Source organism: Lepidochelys olivacea (genome assembly GCF_965140295.1).
Source record: "Lepidochelys olivacea isolate rLepOli2 genome assembly, chromosome: 12".
Taxonomy (NCBI): domain Eukaryota; kingdom Metazoa; phylum Chordata; order Testudines; family Cheloniidae; genus Lepidochelys; species Lepidochelys olivacea.
In genome coordinates, this window is record NC_140422.1 from 40,858,609 (window position 1) to 40,880,257 (window position 21,649).

Here is a 21,649-nt window from a genome sequence, read left to right on the forward strand (position 1 = left end):
TATTCACTGAATTCCTTGCTCTGCAGGAGTATTGTTCTACTTAACCTTACTGCTTAATTTTCCTTACTAGCACAGAGATGTATTAGGCTACAGAAGTGTCTCAGCTGGGTGTTTCTTGGAAGTGGAGCCACTCCTCCCCTGACACTGATTGACACATTTGCTCTGCCTCCAAGACTGCATGTACAGACAGACAGACCCAGTGTCATGTATTTGTAGACCTCATTACTCTAAGAAGGAAAATTTTCAGATAAAGCACATGTAGATTTTCCCAATCAAGATTGGATGCCTTTCTGGATGGTATGCTTTAGTCAGACAAAAGTTACTGGGCTTACTACAGAGTAACGGTGAAATTCTGTGACCTGTTATATAAGAGATCAGAATACATGATCTAATGACCCCTTCTGGCCTTAAAACATAAGAATCTATCTATATGGGGATATATTTCTGATAGTAGAGGGCTCTTTAATCTAGCCGATTAAGGCATCATAAAATCTAGTCGCTGAAATCTGAAGTGAAACAAATTGAGACTAGAAATAAAGAACAGATCTTTAACAGTGAGGGGAATTAGCCACTGGAACAACATACTAAGGGATGTGGTGAATTCTTTATCATTTGAAGTCTTCAAATCAAGACTCGATACCTTTCTAGAAGATACGCTACAGTTAAAACAGAAGTTGTGGACTTGCTGCAGAAATTATTACAGGTTTTTTGGCCTCTGTTTTCAAGGGAGCCAGAGTGGATGGTCATAATGGTGCCTTCTGGTTTAAAATCTGTTGAGTCAAATGCATGCACAGTTGACCTTTCTCTGCTGTGAAACATCATATATACTTTCATTTCTAGTTTGCTGTTTAATGACCGTGTCATATACACTTTGAGTAGTTGGAGTAATTAGTGTAACATAATCCTGTCTTCAATTTTTTGTTAATATATTTGACATTCTCATAATGCTGTTCCTTCATGTTTCAAGGTAAATTAAAATGCCAGACAAAAACAACCTCCATCTATCCACCTCCACTTCCCCCAAAACTATAATATAATATAATATTAAGACAATTATGTACTCAAAAAAATCCAAGGTGAAAGCATCTGACTAAACAAGTCTGGAAAAAGTAAGCTTTCAATTCACATCTAACAGTTCCATGGTTGCTCATGATGCTGCACAGAAAATCCTTTATTGCTCATTGAAGAAATACTGAATATATTTTAGAAAGGCATCAGGAACGGAGAGAACAGTTTCATTAGTTCTTGCCGTCTAAGTAAAAGCAGAGTCCTGTTTGTTAAGATATTTGTCAGGAAGTAGACAAATTACATTGTGTATGTACTGATGTCTCATTAAAGATATGAAAAATCCTCGTGAAAATCATAAACCAGACACTATTAGACTTGTATAAGAGCTGTGTACAAGAGGCACTGTAAGTGTGTAGGCTGAAGATGAGCTTTGTTTAAACTTGAAAGCATAGTTGGTTGGAATGGGAATTTGATTTTGGATACAATTATAGCTGGAGAGGTTCTTGGAATAACTTTTTATCAAAGGGTTGCAACATGAATGGTGCAATGAATTTCATATCCAACTGAACATGTAAGTGCCATTAGTAAAACAATGATGCAAAAAACCTGTTCCTGCTAGTTAATAGGAATTGCACTTGTAATATTGCAGGATGTTTGATCTATTCCCTGTGAATCAAACCACAAATTTAAATTATTAATTAAAAGTGGGATTAGAGAAAATATTGGAGAATTAAATCACTATATACATTGAGTGATGGGTGTTTTCTCAAATATAAAATTCCTCCAAACCAATTAATCTTTTGAAAACCTTTTTCTTAATTGCTCTACAGTGTAATAGAGGTTCCTCTGTGCAATTTTATAGAAGTATTTTCATTAGTTAACATGAAATTGTTACCTTGAACTGCATGGCATTGTTGTGATCGAGGAGTTTCTGAAGTGGCTCAAACAGGATTAGGATCAGTATGCGGAGTATAAAAGAACAAACAGTATTAACAGTTAACATTTTAAGAGCTCATTAATCTAATGTAGAAATATATTTTTATAAAAAGCTTAGGAATGGTTATTTCGTTTGAAATTGGAGTGTAAATTTACATATAATGCCAACACTTAGTCTTATAAAGTCCTGTAATACTCTAACACGTTTTTCTCCTGGCATAAATGTATTCTCCTGCAAACTGATTGTGGGTAGCACATTAATACTGAACGTATTGATTGGCACCTATGAACAGATGTCTCTAAGAAGCCTTTATTCATAAAATATTTTGACAGTGAATCAACATTGATCATACATTTTAACTGAGAATGCTAGTTGCTGTTTACTTTATATTTTTTATGGAAGAATAGGGTTTTGAAATCCCTGAGGCTACAATCTAAGCAATGTGATATTAAGAAGAACAAAACATCAGTCTGCCATTTTGTAAATTTATATAGAAATTCTCTGCTTCCTCCCTCCTTGGAAATTGTTCATTTACTCTCAGTCAGTTTTTTGGAGGTTGTGTATCTTTTAACTGAAACATTGCAATTCAGTTGTACTGTTTTTAAAATGTCTTATTTCATAATAAATTATAAGGTCAATTTACTATCTACTTCTTGTTTCTTGGTTCTAGCTGGAAGGTCACAATGAGCCAGTAGTGCTGCAAGTGTTTGTGGGTAATGACTCTGGTCGAGTGAAGCCACATGGGTTCTACCAGGCCTGCAGGGTAACTGGGCGAAACACTACTCCCTGCAAAGAGGTGGACATAGAGGGTACTACGGTTATAGAGGTTGGCCTTGACCCTAGCAACAACATGACACTTGCGTAAGTAATTCTTTTTGGCGTCACTGTCTTTCTGGGATGAAACAGTAAGACAGGGGTTCTCAAACTGGGGGTTGTGACCCCTTAGGGGGTTGCAAGGTTATTACGCAGGGGTCACGAGCTGTCAGCCTTCACCCCCAAACCAAGCTTTGCCTCCAGCATTTGTTAAATGTTAAAAAAAACTTATTTTTGATGTATAAGGTAGGTCGCAGTCTGAGGCTTACTATGTGAAAGGGGTCACTAATACAAAAGTTTGAGAACCACTGCAGTAAGAGGTTATTTTTTGCTTCAGGAATCAAGTCTGAAGGTGTCATTTGATGTTATGAGAGGGGTAGCTGTGTAAGTCTGTATCCACAAAAACAACAAGGAGTCTGGTGGCAACTTAAAGACTAACAGATTTATTTGGCCATAAATCTGCAGAAGTGGGTTTTTTACCCATGAGAGCTTATGCCCAAATAAATCTGTTAGTCTTTAAGGTGCCACTGGACTCCTCATTATTTTTGTTAATTTGGTGTTATCTTAAATAAGAGAGGTTTGGGTTGTTTTTTTTTTTAACATATGTACAGTAGGGAGCAAGATAATAAAGACGAAAAATAAGACTTCCTAAATATAGTCTGACATAATTAAAACTTTATGGAAATAAATTGCTTTTTTATTTATTCACTGAATAGCTTGCTTCCAGCATTTGTGTGAAAACAAACTGAGTAGACGGATTAATTTTTATAAGCAAGTCACCTTCAAAATACAATTTTTTAACTTAATGTTCCCCTTCATTAACTTGCTTCCAGAGATTCTTTTTGGATTTGTTCATCAAACTGTTTTGAAAGCAGTTAAAATATGAATACCTTGACACAGAGAGAATACTAGTGAGACAACATATTGTAAGGAAAATGTCTTAAAATCCACCCTAAGCTCACCCAAAGTGTTTATTTTACCCAATGTTCACTTTGTGTTCTTCGAGTTATTGGTCATGTGTATTCCACAATAGGTGTGCGTGCTTGCCACGTGCACCAGTGCTGGAAGTTTTTCCCCTAGCAGTATCCGTAGGGGAGAGCTCCCCAGCGACCCCGGAGTGGCTCCTCCATGGTGCAGTATAAGGGGAGCTGCGTGCTCCCCCCACCCTCAGTTCCTTCTTGCTGCCAGTGAAGGTGCATCGGAAGTACTCTGCTCCTGCTTTGCTGTAGCTCGTCCCCAGAACTGCTTATTCGTTCAGTGTTAGTACCTGTAGTTAGTAAGCTGTTCAGTTAGAGAGCCTGAGCCGGGGCATGCCCCGCTCCCCAGGTTTTAAGTCGTGCAACACTTGTAGGCGATGTATGCCTCGGAGTGGCCTGCACGCAGGCTGTTCACGCTGTTTGGGAGAAACCCATATCAGCGATTGTTGCAAGATTTGCAAGTCGTTCAAACCTCGGACCAAGAGGGAAAGAGACGTTAGGCTCCGGGCCATTCTGATGGAGTTGGCGCTGACCCCGATTCCGGCGCGCCGCTCTGAGCTGGCACTGCGGTGTCAGTGCACGGCACCCTTCCGGAGTCTCCCACCAGTTGGCACCGCTCCCCGTCCATGGGACAGAAGAAGGCAAAAAGATGCCGCCTTTGCAGCCGCACTGAGGAAAACCCGGGGCAGAGGCTAGACCCATGTCAGGCAGTCCTCAATCCTCTCCGGCCTCTAGGCCTCTGACTCACATAGAGTGGAGTCGCTCGGTCGCTTCAGACCAGGCCTCCCCGGATGCCCTCTCTGCCGGAGGCCCTGCAGGGGGCCTGGGATGAGCATTGGCCTGCTGAACCCAGGGTTGTGAGTTCAATCCTTGAGGGGGCCATTTAGGGATCTGGGGCAAAAATTGGGGATTGGTCCTGCTTTGAGCAGGGGGTTGGACTAGATGACCTCCCGAGGTCCCTTCCAACCCTGATATTCTATGATTCTATGTCCTGTCCATGCTGGTACCAGGAGTGCCGCCAATGTCAGTCCCGTGCTCCAGGGGCAAGCCACCGCTGGGATCTCCACAGTCGTCCCCGGCTCAGTACCGGTCTCGGTCCCGGGAACGTTCCCAACGCTGTTCGTTGCCCAGCAACCGTTCAGGTCAAAGTCCACGTGGATCACCCTCGACTCCTACCAGACTGTCTGGTTGGATGCCATCCGACCGAGACTCTTGGCACCGCTCCACTTCAAGGAGTGAGTACTGACGGGACCGAGGCAGACGTCGCCAGAGGCCCTCATCTCAGGGGTTACCACAGCTGGTCACGGCACGGACGTCGATGCTGTTACCGCTTGGAATCCCACTCCAAGACGCCACCAAGGCATCGCTTCCGCAGCCCCAGGCATCAATCACTGGCATCTCACCGTCACAGGTCCACCCATTGGAGCCGATTGCAGAGCAGCTGCTGCCGATGGTACCGGTCCTCCACGTTGGGATCGCGGTCCCGTGGTTGGTGTTGCTCCTGGCACTGCCGTTCCTTCCGGTCCCGGGACAGCGGCAGGTCATTCATCAGCCCGGCTTCAGCTCGTAGTCGTCCTTCCATGGTCCAGGCCAGCCAAGCCGAGCAGCAGGTGCCGCAGCAAGTGCAGTGACTCCAGGCCCCATGGCCGGACCAGTGGTACTAGTGGGCACTGTGGCCCCCGACGCAGCCCCCGGTGGGGGCTCGTTTGGTAGCCGGTGCCTCAGAGGCAACACCGGCCTCCCTCTCCAGACCTCCGAGGAAGGAGTCAGTGGGACGTACATCCTCTGCACCATGCCCGGAGACCAACCAGGTGGTGGACCCTCCGGTGCCGGCGGACACCCAAAGTACCGCACCGGCCTCCTCGCCCTCCCCAGAAGAGGCGATTACGGCCCCGCCCCCCACAGTCCTGCAGGAGGACTTTAGGGCCCACCAGGAACTCCTAAAAAGGGTGGCATCACGCCTCCACCTCCAGGCAGAGAAGATGGAGGAGCCCTTGGACTCCCTGTTTAATGCGCTGTCCTCTTCAGTACTGAGCAGCGTAGCTTTGCCTCTCCATGAAGGGGTGGCAAAAATTTCAAATGCCCTGTGGCAAATACCGGCCTCATTGGCCCGTCTCCAAGAGAGCAGAACGCAAGTACTTTGTACCCGCCAAGGGACACGAGTACTTATGCACCCACCCGGTGCTCAACTCCCTGGTGGTCGAGTCGGTCAAGAACGGAACGGCAGGGCCAGCCAGCCCTACCCCAAAAAATAAAGATTCATGGAGGCTGTACTCTTTTGGAAGAAAAGTTTATTTGTCCTCAAGCTTCCAGTTACGAGTAGCAAACGACCAGGCTCTCCTGGGCTGGCATGAGTTCAGTCTGTGGGGCCCCCTGCCCAAGTTTGAAGACTCCCTGCAGAAGCATGATAGGAAGGAGTTCAGGGCGCTGGTGGAGGAGGGTACAGTGGCTGCAAGCAGCTTCAGATGCGGCGGATATGGTCGCACCTCCGCGGTTTCCATGAGAAGGACGTTGGGGCTCCTGCTGTCCAGGCTGCCCAGTGAGGCGCAGGCCACCATGCAGGATCTCCTGTTTGATGACAAAGCTCTGTTTGCGGAAGAAACGGATACAAAGCTGCATGGTATAAAGAACTCCCGCACGATCGTCCAGACTCTGGGTCTCTATGTTCCGGCTAAATCTAAGTTTAAGCCGCAGCAAACTCTCGCTCAGGCCTCCCACCCGAAATACGAGGCCGCCTATAAGAAGGCGCGGGACTATAAAAGGCGCCCTCAGAGGCAGTCAAGGCCAGCCCCGCAACCTGGGTCCTCCAAGGGCAAACAGGTGGGGAAAAGGCGATTTTGATGGGACGCTTAGGGGTGCCCCCCCAGTCCTCAGGGATCAACCCTCGGACAAAGCCCTGCTCGAGCAGGAGGTGGGGCAGCTCTGGGGCCTAGGAGCAGTGGAAGTGGTGCCCGGGGAATTCAAAGGCAAGGGGTTCTATTCCCGCTATTTCCTTATTCCAAAGGCCAAAGGGGGACTCAGTCCCATCCTGGACCTGCGAGATCTAAACCAGTTCATGGTGAAGCTCAAGTTCTGCATGGTCTCCCTAGCCTCCATCATCTCCTCCCTGGATCCCGGGGACTGGGACGCTGCCCTTGATCTGCAGGACACGTACTTCCACATTCACATATTCGAGGGACACAGACACTTCCTCCTTTTCGTGGTGGGGCAGAATCACTACCAGTCTACAGTCCTCCTGTTTGGTCTGTCCACTGCCTCCAGGATATTTACAAAATGTATGTCGGTGGTAGTGGCCTACCTCAGGCACCGGGGCGGGGTCCAGATTTTTCCCTATCTGGACGAGTGGCTGGTCAAGGGCAGCTCTCGGTCGCAGGTGAGGGATCATGTGACGCTCCTCCTGTCCACGTGCACCGCCTTGGGCCTGTTGGTAAACGACACCAAGTCCACGTTAGTCCCGGTTCAAAGGATGGAGTTTATGGGGCGCTCCTGGATGCCTCTTCAGCCACAGCTTCCCTCCCACCAGACAGGTTCGAGATGCTGAAGGGGCTCATTGACACGGTCACAAGTTCGCGGTGACAACAGCAGAGCATGGAAGGTGGCCTTCCTGGTCGTGATCACGTCAGCCAGGCGAGTCTCGGAGCTCAGGACCCTGACCTCCGAGCCTCCATACACGGTTTTTCATAAGGATGGGGTCCAGCTCCGCCCACACCCTACATTCCTCATGAAGATGGTCTCCGCCTTTCCCATGAGTCAGGACATTTTTCTGCCAGTCCTCTGCCCCAAGCCCACGTGACCAATGAGGAGCGCTGTCTCCACATGCACGATGTGCAACGGGCTCTGGCTTTCTACCTGAGCGGAACAAGCTGGTCAGAAAGCCCTCGCAACTGTTCATCGCTTCGGCTGAGTGCATGAGGGGTTGGTCGATCTCCACTCAGCGGCTTTCCAACTGGATCACTTCATGCATCTGTATCTGTTCTGAGCTGGCGGGTATCCCCCCGCCACCAATTGTGAAGGCGCACTCAACTCGAGTACAGGCCTCATCTGCCTTCTTGGCCCATGTCCCCATCCTCGACATTTGTAGGGCCGCCACGTGGTCTTCGGTTCACACATTCACTTCGCACTATGTGATCATCTCCCAAACCAGGGATGACGCCAGGTTCAGCAGGGCTGTCCTCCGTCCTGAGAACTTGTGAACTGCTACCCACCTCCAACAGATATAGCTTGGAATCACCTATTGTGGAATACACATGAGAAATCATTCGAAGAAGAAAAAAGTTACCTTTTCCGTAACTGGTGTTCTTCAAGATGTGTTGCTCATGTCTATTCCACATCCCACCCTCCTTCCCCTCTGTCGGAATTGTCTGGCAAGAAGGAACTGAGGGTGGGGGAAGCGCATAGCTCCCTTTATACCGCACCATGGAAGTGCCACTCCAGGGGTCGCTGGGGCGCTCCCCCTATGGGTACTCCTAGGGGAAAAACTTCCGGCACCGGTGCACGTGGCGAGTACGCACATGTATTGTGGAATAGACATGAGCAACACATCTCAAAGAACACCAGTTACGGAAAAGGTAATTGTCTTACACGTCTTTTTTTTAAATGCTTTTTTTTATCTTTAGTTTTTATATTAGAGTTTCACATTCTTTGTTTAGTGTTTGCAACATTGTGTAAGTACTTGCAGGACATGAAGATTCATCAGTGGACTTAGTCTTGCAGTTGTTCTTTCAACTTTTTTTTTTGAGAGGCAAGGAAAAAGAGGGAGATGCCTTCTCAATTAGTGTTTTTAGAGCTTATTGAAGAACTGAGTCCAGCAGGTTTTGGATTTGTCCGTAATGAGAAGTGCAGAAAGAGTTTTTTAGCACTCCCCCAGCCCAGTTTGTTTTGTTACTGTCCAATCCATCTGACAATCCTTTAACTTTATCTGTGAAGCTGGCAAAGAATCAGGCATTTATGACAAAGTACAACTATCATCTTGGTTATAAAATGGTCACTTTTCAGAAGCATTTAAACGGTCCTTTGTTGCCACCATTCAGAGGAGTCTAGAGCTCTCTAAATGCATTATTTGGACTCTGATGCTTAAGGCTCAGCTGTCCATTCTGTTGAGTGAGTAAGCACTATGCATGGCTTTGTAATTTAGGATTTTATCCTAAAGTATGAAGCAATGATCTGGATCTCTGACCTAATTAATACAAAATGAATAAAAAGAAAAGTAGGATTAGCATCTGTTCTTTGAGCTCAGTGATATCAGCCTGAAAGTCTTGGGCCTCTTTAGAGGTTACTGAAAGTTAAATTCAAGCTCCCTCAACTGGAAAGGTCAAATGACCATCTGTGACACTGACTTACTATGTTTTGTCACTAAGGAATTGGAGGAAAGGTAAAAGAATACCTCCATGTTCTCCCATTCCAGGGACTTTGCTCATGATACTGTTAAAACAGGAAGTATTTTCTGGTAGATCTAGAAATTATAGAACCTGTTCTCACCAGGCAAAGAGGAATCTGTTTCTTATTCTTGATATTTCTTTATTACAACAGAGATTTTAAGAATAGGAAGTGATTAGAGACAATTGTCCCAATTTGTACTTAAGACAACTTAAGGGATGATTAAGAGGATCAGTTTCCAAATTGTTGTTGTCAATGCCACCTCCCCCTGCTTCTTTAAATGTATTGGAAATGTCACTAGATTTTTTTTTTTAAAGTAGGTCAGATTCATTACCAATACTGGGTTCTTTATTTTATCCCTTCTTATGCCAACTGGTATTTTGTCATGACAGCCCCATGAGATAGCACGAAATGCCATGCACACCTATGAAGACATGGTCTGCAGCTGTATCTTTATCTGACTGGTTACTAAGAGGTGTGTGTGTGTGTACACACACACACACACACACACACACACACACCCTACGATTATTGTCGGTCTCTGTTCCTTTATTCCAAAATTTGGCTCATCTACAAAGAAGAATACCAGCTGTTTTGCTTGGCCATCATCCTTCTGTTTTGAATGAAGATTTTTAGGTAGCAAAGATTTTTCCAGTGTTGTGTCTCATTCTGACTTTCTCTTCATATGATAGCTTGAGCTTTTCTCAAACCATTTCACGGTCTATAAGACTATACACTACAATTATTACTGTTCAGTGATGATCTCCTTGCAAAGACTCCATTCAGTAATCTGACTTTCTTTCTCTCCAGTAGAAGAGCAAGCTTTCAATGTTAAGGGAGTTGGTTTATTCCACCCAACAGACCCCACTTTTCAAAGCAATCTTAGTAATAGGTATGCTAAACTAAGTATTGTTTGGCCATAAGAGAAGCCGTCACATCCATGTACTTTGTCTGTAGAAGATATCTAGCAATTGTATCTGCATCTTAGAAAAAAGAGCCGTATATTCTCTTTGAGAAGTGTCTTTTACGGGTGCTCCACTGTAGGTGTATTTGCGCCCCTGCATCTCTAACCCGATATTTTAGGTAGCATTGTTTGTTCAGCCCACATGTGCGTCCTCCCTCCCTTCCTCCATTGTGGTCTGCCTCGAAGCTATCTAGCGCTGCGTGGGTGAACCACCTTTGGCCTCAAATGGCAAGAGCAGTAGTCTCTTCTTTCTTGATAGCATTTAGTATAAATAGTGGCTATTATTGGAGTTTTTTGTTTCCTTTTAGTAGTTAGAGTTTCTGTTTTTCCATTCTAAGAAAAGAGAACCTTTTCTTTGCCCACAAAAAACGTGGAAAAAATGTAAATCACCTGCCTGGTTTCCCCCACAGTCACGAGATGCCTCTCCGGCAATGGGGCAATTCTAGTAACGGACGGGCATTCTCATTGTGTCCGGTGTCTTGGAGAGGCACTTATTTTGCAGAAGTTCATGGAGATGAGATGACATCTCATAAGAACCAGGAGCTCAAGTTAAGGCTTCTCTTCATGAGGGTGCACTCCAACTACCAGCTGACCTCAGTCCTGAAACCTCTCGAAGATGGAGTTCATCCCCAGAGCTTTGATACTGCAGAGGGGTAGAATTGCAAAAAAAAAAAAAAAAAAAAAAAAAAAAAGTCAGCTGATTCTCCCCTGCAAAGCCATTAAAAAAAAGGGCTCTGAGCCCTCAAACCTAGTTGTTGGCCAGCCAGAGGGGATCCCCGGTACACTCACCCACCTCAGTCATTATCAGTGACTCCCCAGTACAAGCTCTGCCATAGTGCCTAAGGACCCCAGGGACCCGGGCTTGGAAGCAATGGCCCCACCTCCCAGAGATAAAGACAGAGATTGTACCACCTCTAAAAGATCGGCACAGATAAAACCATCTTTGGCACTGAGTGCATCAAATCAACCCTTATTGGAGCATTCCTCACATAAACAACAGTCGGTACCGACAAGTCAGCACTGGGACTCCTTGATAGTACTGAGTGTATCAATGATACCGTGGGAGTTCCATTTCTCGGGGGACCTTGTGGTTATGGAAGAACTGGAATCCCCACTACTTGGTACTGGGGTCCAGGTACCGAGCACATCTAGGTATCACTACAGGTAAATCTGGGCCATTTACCCCCAGAACCCTGGTCAGCACCACCCTTTTCCAGCAAGGAGTCAGGCAGTGATCAGGATGATTATCTTTCTCTGGCCTCACAGTGTGGCCCACCATTACACCAACGGGATCTCCCCAATCGCACCCTCGTTCCAACCCTCAAGCCTGGTACAGTCATTTGTGGGCACCACCATGACCACCCATGCCCTCCACCTCCCCAGTGCCTGTATTGGGATCCATGGGGGGGATGGAGGGCTGGGAGCCCCAGACAATTTAAATTGCCCCCTGGGGAAGCTGGGCTGCCCCAGTACGGTGCACCAGCTCTTGCCGGTATGTATAGGGTCCTTTTTACTAAGGGCATACATGCATCCACCACTTATTATTTATTTGTATTCTTCTAGCAGCTAGGGGCCATAGTCATGGACCAGGACCCCTTTGTATTAGGCACTGCACATTTGCTCACACCAGATTCCAGTAGCCGTAAGTCAACCATGTGAGTACATGAAGTTTCTTCATGCTTTCAGCCAAGGCATTACTGTCTTGACAAAGAAGCTTAGAGTGGAGGTAGAATTTTGGTAAAGTAGCTCTTCATGTCCCTAGTTTGCATTACTCCTTCAGAACTAGCTTTTCAGTCTCCCAAGAGTGAGGGGTGGGGATCTGCAGAGTCAAATTGAGTGGCTGGCAGAGTTAATATGGAATAAATTGAAGTTCTGTAGGTTTGCAGTCTTCATAGTTTCTCACTACTTTTTTCCTTGCTTCATCATCTCCTGGACAAAGCAGGCAGGGATGAGTTGAGGCTAGGGTGATATAACTCCCTTAGAGATGCCGTTTCAGTGCCCTGTCATGTGTTAAGGCACATGAACTGCTTTGGACTCTTAACTGCATTTAGAAAATTCTGACTCTGTTGCATGGTAAACAAATCGGAATAGATCTATTGAGATGGTAAACCTACTGAACTCCAGGTTCTGGTCAGTTTTATAGCTGTAGTTTTGGAAGTCCTACTGGGTTATTAACTCAAATGTTATGTGTTGCTAGGGTTGATTGTGTAGGAATACTGAAGTTGAGAAATGCAGATGTTGAAGCTCGAATAGGGATTGCTGGTTCCAAGAAAAAAAGCACCCGTGCCAGATTGGTATTTCGTGTTAACCTCACTCGGAAAGATGGCTCAACTTTAACGCTCCAGACACCTTCCTCTCCGATTTTATGCAGTAAGTAGCAAAGTAAAAATTGTAATCGGAGGAAGCTGGGTTTTAATATGATTTAAATCACTGTGACTCACTGTCGCCTCAGGGAAAGTCATCTATAAACGTCTTTGTGCTTCATTTAATCCAGCTGTAATAGTCTGTGTTAAAAAAACAAAACAAAAAAAATCCACCAACACAAAAATCTTGTTAAACCTAGAGTTGAAATTTCCTTGGAACATTGTGGGGTCTTTAAAATCCTTTTTCAGTTATAATTTCCTGATTTGTAATTAAGCCACGTGCTGGTTTTGAAAGTTGAAACATTTTTTACTGCATTGCCTTGAGCTGATCACAAAATGAAATAAGCTTTTCTGCTACAGGCTGTTAACATCATTGTTATATTGTAAATGAAGTTGTCACCTCCCAGCTTTGAGGAGTAGAAGTGGGTAAACAGTTTTGTAGAGTTATAGCAGTTCATCAGGTTGGAAGTTAGTTCAGTTCTGATTAAGACAATGGAAAATTATTATTTTTTACCACTGAATGTTAGAATGCTCTGTTTGGCATTGAAAACACATGTGTGGGCTGAATATTTGTATTTAACTGAACAGTATGGGAGACAAAACCAAAGGTTGCAGCAGAAGGTTAGAGGCTCTTACCCCATATGGAGTCAGTCCCAGAGATGGCAGTACTAGAATGGCGGGATGTCTTTTATTCTCCATTCCTTGTGCAACCTCTCCCTCCCTCCCGGGAGCCACCACCAGAGGTGGTAGCAAGAGGATCAGGGGAGCTTCTTCCCTTCATCCCAGCATGAAAGGAGCTTTGGGACCCTGGAGAGTAAGAGCCTTCATAAGTTTTTGCCTTTTTTCTTTTTGTTTCATTCTCTCTCCACAACTTTTTATTGTGTTTGGAGGTCTGAGATCCTAAGTACTTCAGGTCTCTTAAATGGCAAATAAACTTAATGTTGTATGAAAACAAAATTTTGTCTTAACTATACAAAATATATAGGGAAAAGGGAGAAAGATTTGATTAGTTACATTAATGCCAATATATTAACTATTTAAAGACTACCATTACCTAGTTGTATGCGAATTTAGTTACATACATACAATGTAAAATTACTTTTGTAGACTTACCTGTAGTATTATAAACAAGTGCATCAAAATAATTGGTCAGATATGCCATGGAAAAAACAAACTCAGTATGAAGAACGTTTCCTTGTTTTTGGCATGAAGCCTGTAACCTAATTTCATTTTCCTGTTTTTCTCCCCTTTCCCTTTAACAGAAGCACTGCTACTCTTAGCCTTTAGCCTACCAAGTAGCACTAATGAACATACAGGATTAATAGTGGCATATAACTTATATTGAGTTACTTTTTGCTTATAAACCTGTTCTTCTGGTATGTTAACAATGTGACTTGTTTGCAGTGTACCTTTTACTGCACTTGTATGTTCTTTCATTTCTTAATATAAAGCTTAAAAATGTTGTCCTTCAGTTGTATAGGGCTGGGTAGCTGGAAGCTGCTGGTATATCTGTCATCGCGCCAGCAGTGTCCTTGGCACTATAGAAGGCACGCGCAAGTAGGCACATTCACTGCCCTGGGTGACGCTCCATTTTTTATTTAATGAGGGTACAATCCTATCTGATAAATGGTCTGAGAATATAGAAATAAATCACAGCAAGGACAAAATTTAATATGTACATTAATATATGTTGCCAGTGGCTTCTGATTCACAGAGAACTGAGGGCCTGTGTAATTGTAACTCATTGGTGAGTGTGTTTTTGAGTCCTCCTCTGTGCTGATTCACAGAGGATATGAGTTGTTGCAGCCCTTGGCTACAAAGCTTTAGCAGTTCACACTTTTAGCTCTGGAAGTCATGAGGTTTTAGCTCTGGAGGTCGTAAGGTTTTACTGAAATCTGCTATGGCTTCAGTGTCACAGAACTAGTAAGCTTTGTCACAGAAAACTTGAACATGCTATTTTGGACTTGAACATGCTATTTTGTGCTGTCTCTGAGTTGTGCCTGTAGATTTTTAGATTTGCTTGTGGATCTGCTTGCACAGATCAAAACAATATTGTTTGATTACTCCTTTGTAGTTCAGGCAATGCAAAATCTTTTTGCTGCTTCTAAACTACAAATAGATGATCAGCTTCAGCAATAGTTTTGCTTTATGTCCAAATGAATAACATGCTTATATATTAGTGGATCATTAGATAACTGTTATGACCTTAAAGGGACATTAACAACTTGAAAATAATATTTTTGCATGGAAAAAGTTGTACTCACTTTACTTAAGACTCCTATAGTTGACTAGAATAGCACAATTTTTTTCCAATTTGTTTACTTTGTGCATTTGGAGACACATTTTGTATAATCAGATGAAATACTTCCATATATGGTCAGATAATTACTCGGTTTTTCTCTTGCTAAAGAGATGCTGATAACTAGAGAAGCAGAAAGCGCCTTACAAAAGATATTAATGTTTGTTTGTATTTAAATCAGACCATACTGGAATTTTAAACCGAAAGTGGAATTTTTAAAAACTAGTCAATTAAAAATAAGTTGATATTGTCTCTTTTACTGTAAGACTAATGGTTTGCGCTGGTTGCACTCATGAAACCTGCACTTAATTACTGTAGCTATCTCAGTTTGTGCCATTCCTTGCAATCTTCTTCACCCAGAGGGCAACAAAAATGATTAGGGGGTTGGGGCACATGAGGAGAGGCTGAGGGAACTGGGCTTGTTTAGTCTCCGGAAGAGAAGAGTGAGGGGGGATTTGATAGCAGCCTTCAAAGAGGATGGAGCTAGGCTGTTCTCAGTGGTAGCAGATGACAGAACAAGGAGCAATGGTCTCAAGTTGCAGTGTGGGAGGTCTAGTTTGGATTTTAGGAAAAACTATTTCACTAGGAGGGTGGTGAAACACTGAAATGGGTTACCCAGGGAGGTGGTGGAATCTCCGTCCTTAGAGGTTTTTAAAGCCCAGCTTGACAAAGCCCTGGTTGGGATGATTTAGTTGGGGTTGTTCCTGCTTTGAGCAGGAGATTGGACTAGATGACCTCCTGAGGTCTCTTCCATCCCTAAGCTTCTGTGATTCTATGATTTCCTCTCTGAGAGTTATAGACATACCTCTTCATGAGAAAAGGGATGTGCATAATTTGTTAGTGATTTTGGGGTACATATCACCCAAATGGAGAATTTACAGGTCATAACTGTTTTACCATGTGAAATGAAATATTGGAAACAAATAGTTTCTAAGTTTCATGCTAACTTCTGTTATTTGTTGTGTAAGTACAGGCAGAGGTTTTGGAATGATTTTGATCTTTGCTTGAAATTATGTAAAAGAAAATACCTTTTTGTCAAAGGTATTAGTGTTCCTTTTATTTTAAACTGCTCGTCTTTCCAATTGTAGCTCAACCAGCTGGTGTGCCAGAGATCCTCAAGAAAAGTCTGCACAGCTGTTCAGTGAAGGGGGAAGAGGAAGTCTTTCTGATTGGCAAGAACTTTCTTAAGGGAACAAAAGTGATCTTCCAAGAGAATATTTCTGGTCAGTGTGAAAAATACAGGGGCTTGGGTGGAGGAAAGGAGGACATGTTTGGGTTTAAAATCCTACTACTTGGTTTTGTTCCACTTCTTAAGAGCTAATGAAGCATCAAATACTATAGCAACTCTATTGAAGACACCAAAACAATATTTTAGTTTTGTATAAATGCGCAATAAAAGTTATAATATATATTTTTTTTTACTTTCAATCAGATGAAAACTCTTGGAAAGCAGAAGCTGAAATAGACATGGAATTATTTCATCAGGTACTTACTCATACATTGAATACAAATATCTGAAAATGTTCCTGCATCATCACTCAAGACAAAAGCTTGATTCTTAGCTTTATTCTCATTGTCTTGGCCAGTAGAGACCAGGAAGGCTTGCTCTTCACACATACAATGCAAAGAATATAATTAAGGAAATTGTGTCTAGTATGATTTCACATACTATATACTGGAAGCATGATAGTTTTGTGTTGATAATGTTAAGAAAAATATTCTACTCTGAAATTCCATTTTCAATCAGCACTACAAGTAAAGAATAATACTTAGCTAACTTTGAGGGGAAAAAAAAAAATTAAGGAAAAACAATGTGTTTATCACATGCACAATCTATAATTTTACATAACTTATTTTACTTACTACTTGACTTTTTTGTCCATGTAGTCTTCCAACTTTAATATTCCCTTAACATAGCTTTTTGCACTTAATGGAGTAATAATTTTTTAACAAAGAAAGCATCTGTCTGTCAAAATTGAGCATCTGGTTATATCTTGGCCAACTCACAAGTAGTAAGGCAGATAGTCAGTTTTAAGATTGAAAAACAGCCTAAAGAAGGTACAGAAACATGTTTAACTTAGCTGCCCCCCTTAGAAAGGGAAAATACTAAGCCCAGAGAGAGAGAGAGCGCAAGAAGGCAAAGCTCCATGATATAGAGAATCTCTTCTTTGGTGGGAGTTCCTTTCCACCCCAACTAGTGTGTGTGTTTAAAAAAAAAAAAAGCTCTCATTGGGATTGTTGCTCTCCAAGGATATTTCTACGAGGTATTCCATATCCCTTTCCCAAGGATGTTATATTCCTCACTTGGTTCCCTATCCTACTAGTCTTTTTAAAATCTATTTCCATTTCTGTAAAACGGGACTACCTATGGCTCTAGGTGTGTTCAGTTTTACAATAAAGCACACAGCCCTACACACACCCTCAAATAGAATAAATGAAGAAGCTACTATATAAAAACCTAACTAAAGGCTCACTGAGGCGAAAGCTAAGGGGTGATTTGCAGAAGGCCCCACTGTGTGATGTGTAAACCCACTTAGAATGCAAGTGTTGTTTTATTCAGACTTGGCTGTAGGGGATTTCTAAACTGGTTTTAGAAGGAAAGAATATTATTTATTATCCCTAGCAATCTAAAGAAATGTTATGGAATGATGTCTTTGAAATTTTAAACAAACTGATGTCAAAAACAGAATTTAAGGTATAGTTCTTGTCTGAAAATTGACAATGAAAATAGCATTGTGAACGTGCAAGTTATTTCTCTTATTGACTCCAGATCAGGCTACATTTGCAAGTAAAATTAAGTGGGTTTTCCCCCCCCTCCGAGTTTGTGGCACTGGCAATTAATCTAGGATCTGAAAGTGGAACTGAATATCTTCCTTTATGGTGTGTTATAAGGAGACTAAAGGTTACAGCCACCAAATTATGCCCTTAGTGACACCAAAGCAACCCCATTGTTATTAGTGGGTTTGCATAAATGTAAGTTGGTTTTGTAATTGGACACTTAAATACCACAATGATGGCTATGTGGTATAAAACACTAAATAGAAGGGGAACTTAGTAAACAATGCATGAAAATGTGTAATGACTCGAAATCTGCTCTTGCTGGCTGTGCAAGGTGAACAGAAATAACTTGCACAGCTCGTAGAACAGGTTTTCTGTGTTAACACACAAATAATAAGCAGAAAATACAGGGAACCTATATGTGAGTAAAATGGTGCTACTTCGCTATACTCTCTTCTCAGAGTGGAACTTCACAGTTAAGCCAGTGAAGGAGAATCCTTATGTAATAGTTGGTAAAAGGTTATAGTACATATAACATAGTTAAAAGGAAGGATCTAAAATTTTGCCCATGACTTTCACCTGTGGAGTTATTGTGTTATCAGTGCACTGTATTTTCTCTGTGCTCTTTGTGTCTGGCTAAATTTTTCCTTGTTTAGTGACACGTTCCCCAGTAACTGACTTAATCTTTGCACACAGTTAGGTGGCTTGTAGGCTGAATTCATATTGCAAACAGTGCTGACTGGAGCTGGTCATTTTTTTCTGTTGGTAAATTGCCCACAAACACAGTTTTTACCAGTTTCTTATTTCTAATGGTTGGACAGATAGTTTGGGAACAAAAGTTGTTCTGTGGATTGTTCATGATTGCATCTGCTGATGTCTGTTTGCTATTCATAGGTCTGACCTATGTCATATGTTAAATACATAGGTCTACCCTATGTATTTAACAGCAGTACTTTTTTGTTCATGAACTATTTGCAAATAAGTTGAGATGTTTACACATTTCTTTGTTGTCTGTAATTGTTTGAATTTTTTGTGCGAATTAAAAGAGCTTTTCCAAATGGCTGCAAAAGCACATCTGGTGTGAATACTCCAGCGAATATTTATTTGTGACACTTTTGCTTTCTGTGAACATTCTTGCAAATACTCATTCAAATGTCCTTGAATAAAAAGAATTTCAAATACTAGGGAACTGAATTGGGAGGCTTTATTTACAGGGACTTTTTTGCTGCATTCACATAGCCCAATGCGTAATACATTATCTTTAAAGGGTAGGTGATAGAAATGACTGAAACCTTCCATGCAAAAATTACCGTAAAACTCTTGTAATGCTGCAGAATAAAAGGGACTAGAGGAAAGTACAAGTGAATTCTGCAGAACAGAATTAAGCAGCCCTTTGACTCTTCTGCCCCTTGTCTTGTCTTTCGAAGTGGATGTCCTTTTATCTTTTTCATATCTTCTGTGTTTACATAACTTGCCACTACATATGAAATAGTAAATATCTTGAATTCAAGAGATGTACTGGACTCTTGTACTCAGGTTCTCTTTGCCTGAGATGCCGGAACCTGAACCTCTCTGCTCATATTGAGTACAGAGGCCCTATTCAACAAAGTACTTAAACATGTACTTAATTCTCTTTGCTTTCAGTGGTATTTAAGCACATGTTTTAAAGTTAAGCACATACGTAAGTGCTTTGCTGAATCAGGGCCGGAGTTCAAGGGTATGTGTATGTCTTTCCCACTCTTCTCCCCCCTCCCCCGCCCCGCCCTCCCCATTTACACTATATGTTACAAATAAGCTCTGTATAGGCAGAACATTCCAGTGCCCTTTTCAGCTCAACATGGTTGTCCATTTCTTTTAAAAGAAGCACAGCTTCACCACCTTCCCCCAGTCTACTCCGCACTTCTTACAGGTTTTGTTTTACTAGAATGTATTTGTTAGGGTTTGTGCTAGTCCATTTTTTAATTTGATTTGGCTTTCTTTGTATGGATAATAGTTACCTTTTAAATTGCAATTAAAATAATGAAGAAATCTTTCTAATATGAACTCTCTCTCTCTCTCTCGGCAATACAGAATCATCTTATTGTGACGGTGCCACCATATCATGACCAGAAAATAACCTCTTCTGTTTCTGTGGGGATATATGTGGTGACCAATGCTGGAAGATCACATGATGTGCAGTCATTTACATACACTCCAGATACATGTACGTAAAGTGAAGAAATGAGGGATGGGAATGGACAAAATTGCCTGCAAGGTCTTTTCTGATTTTAATTTCTGAATATTGAAGCAGAGAGAAAGGGGCTAACAAGGGTAGCAGCTGTGTGAAGTTGGGTAATAGGCTTTTCAACAAACATACGTGCTCAACAATAATATACCATTACAATGACATTTATTCTTTGATAAAGTGGTACCTATGTGTGCTTAAACAACCTTCTGAAATTTCAAGGTATTCTAGGAAGAATGTTTTGAGTCACCAGCATGACAGTTCCTCTACTGGCCAAAGCACTTTGAAAGGCTCCTGGTTCCTTCCCTCAGCTGAGGACTCTTCTGTGCCCCAGACCCTAATATAGGGAGGGACAGTAACACTCATGGTTGCAATAAAGACAGGGATGTGTACTTTCGAGTACTGGAAGAGCCACCCTTAGAGACGTCATGAAAGCAAATAGTTAGCTCAGCTGTCTACACCCTGGATCCTGAGTCCTAAAATTCATCTCTGAACAGGAGGCTAAACACAGAATGAAGTCAAATCGCAATTGTATTAGTTGTGGTGAAAAGGCTTGCAAAGGATGAGGAGACACTACACATGGTGGACAGGTGACCGTAGAGGGAAAGGGGCTTGAGGAAGAATTAGGGAGCAAATGTTTCCTCACTGCTCTAAAATAAAATATAAGGCTTTTGTTTTCTCGTAGACTGTGTAATATTTCACCAACTATCAAAATATTTTTCTTCAGTCCCAGTAAACTTTGATATTGCAGGTTATCAACATTTCTCTGGTTACTTGTTATATCAACGTCGGAAATGTTAATATTCTGGGAGCGCCTCTTGTTAGCAAAATCCGCTCTGTCAAGAAATGAGGTCTGAAGGGTTAACTTCCATCCTTGTTACGGTATGTAGCGAGGGAATCCCAGCCAGATACAGGCTGCTGCTTTCACATAGTAGTATCAATTTCAGGTTTATATAAGTTCAAACAAGGAAGAACCCAAGCTGTAGGGCAAGTGAAGGTACAGGTGTTTGCAGTGGAAGATATAGCAAAATAAATAGCACCAAGCATTCTGTGTAGAAAGATCCAAGGGTGCAAATCATACAAATATATTCTGTTTTTTGATGCCACAATCTCTAATACAGTAACCAGCTTGCTTGTTCAATTTAGAAATGAAAATGAAACTTTACAAGTACACTGCTAATTCTTTTTTTATTTTTAACTTGAAAACTATATTGACTATCTTAGGCTGGGAATAAGATGTAAATTTGTTTTATGTGACTGATGCCCCATAATTCACTAATATGACCGATACATTGTGAGACTCTTACACTGCAGAGATAAGATACGCAACTTAATAGTACTCATAGGGGATGTGATTTTATTTACTTCTGTTTATGCGGGGAGGTCAAGCTGTCAGGCAAGGGGATCTCCTATGTAATGGCAAAAAGGGCAATGAAAAGTTCTGCATAGCTGCAGTTGAATACATAGAGCAGAAGCACAGTCAGCATAAAACAAAGGATGAACGGAAGAGTTGTGCAGGCTCTGTTAGCACCACTGTACGAGCCTGTGACTGTAAGGAAGTACCTCTAGAGAGGTATAGTAACAATTTATCTTAGGCCTCGTCTACACTAGGAGGGAGGGGGAGATCAATCTAAGATACACAACTTCAGCTACGAGAATAGCGTAGCTGAAGTTGACGTATCTTAGATCGACTTAGAATCACCTACTTCGCGTCCTTGCGGCGCGGGATCACTGCTCCCCCGTTGACTCCGCTTCCGCCTCTCGCCGTGGTGGAGTTCCGGAGTCAACAGCAGAGCGATTGGGGATCGATTTATCGTGTCTACACTAGATGCGATACATCGATCCCCGAAAGATCTATCACTACCCGCCAGTCCGGCTGGTAGTATAAACTTGGCCTCATTCCCAGACTT

At 42.6% G+C, this 21,649-nt stretch overlaps 1 protein-coding gene across 5 annotated transcripts in view; it reads left to right on the plus strand.

Annotated features, from left to right (window-relative positions):
- The window catches only part of NFAT5 (nuclear factor of activated T cells 5), a 135,244-nt gene that overhangs the window by 80,393 nt on the left and 33,202 nt on the right, over nucleotides 1-21,649 (plus strand). For all 5 annotated transcript variants that reach the window (XM_084645139.1, XM_084645138.1, XM_084645142.1 and 2 more), the window contains 5 exons: nucleotides 2,616-2,806; nucleotides 12,273-12,445; nucleotides 15,826-15,960; nucleotides 16,170-16,222; nucleotides 19,586-19,718. In XM_084645139.1, the coding sequence (XP_084501265.1) occupies nucleotides 2,616-2,806; nucleotides 12,273-12,445; nucleotides 15,826-15,960; nucleotides 16,170-16,222; nucleotides 19,586-19,718 (685 nt within the window). The remainder of the gene's footprint in view (nucleotides 1-2,615; nucleotides 2,807-12,272; nucleotides 12,446-15,825; nucleotides 15,961-16,169; nucleotides 16,223-19,585; nucleotides 19,719-21,649) is intronic.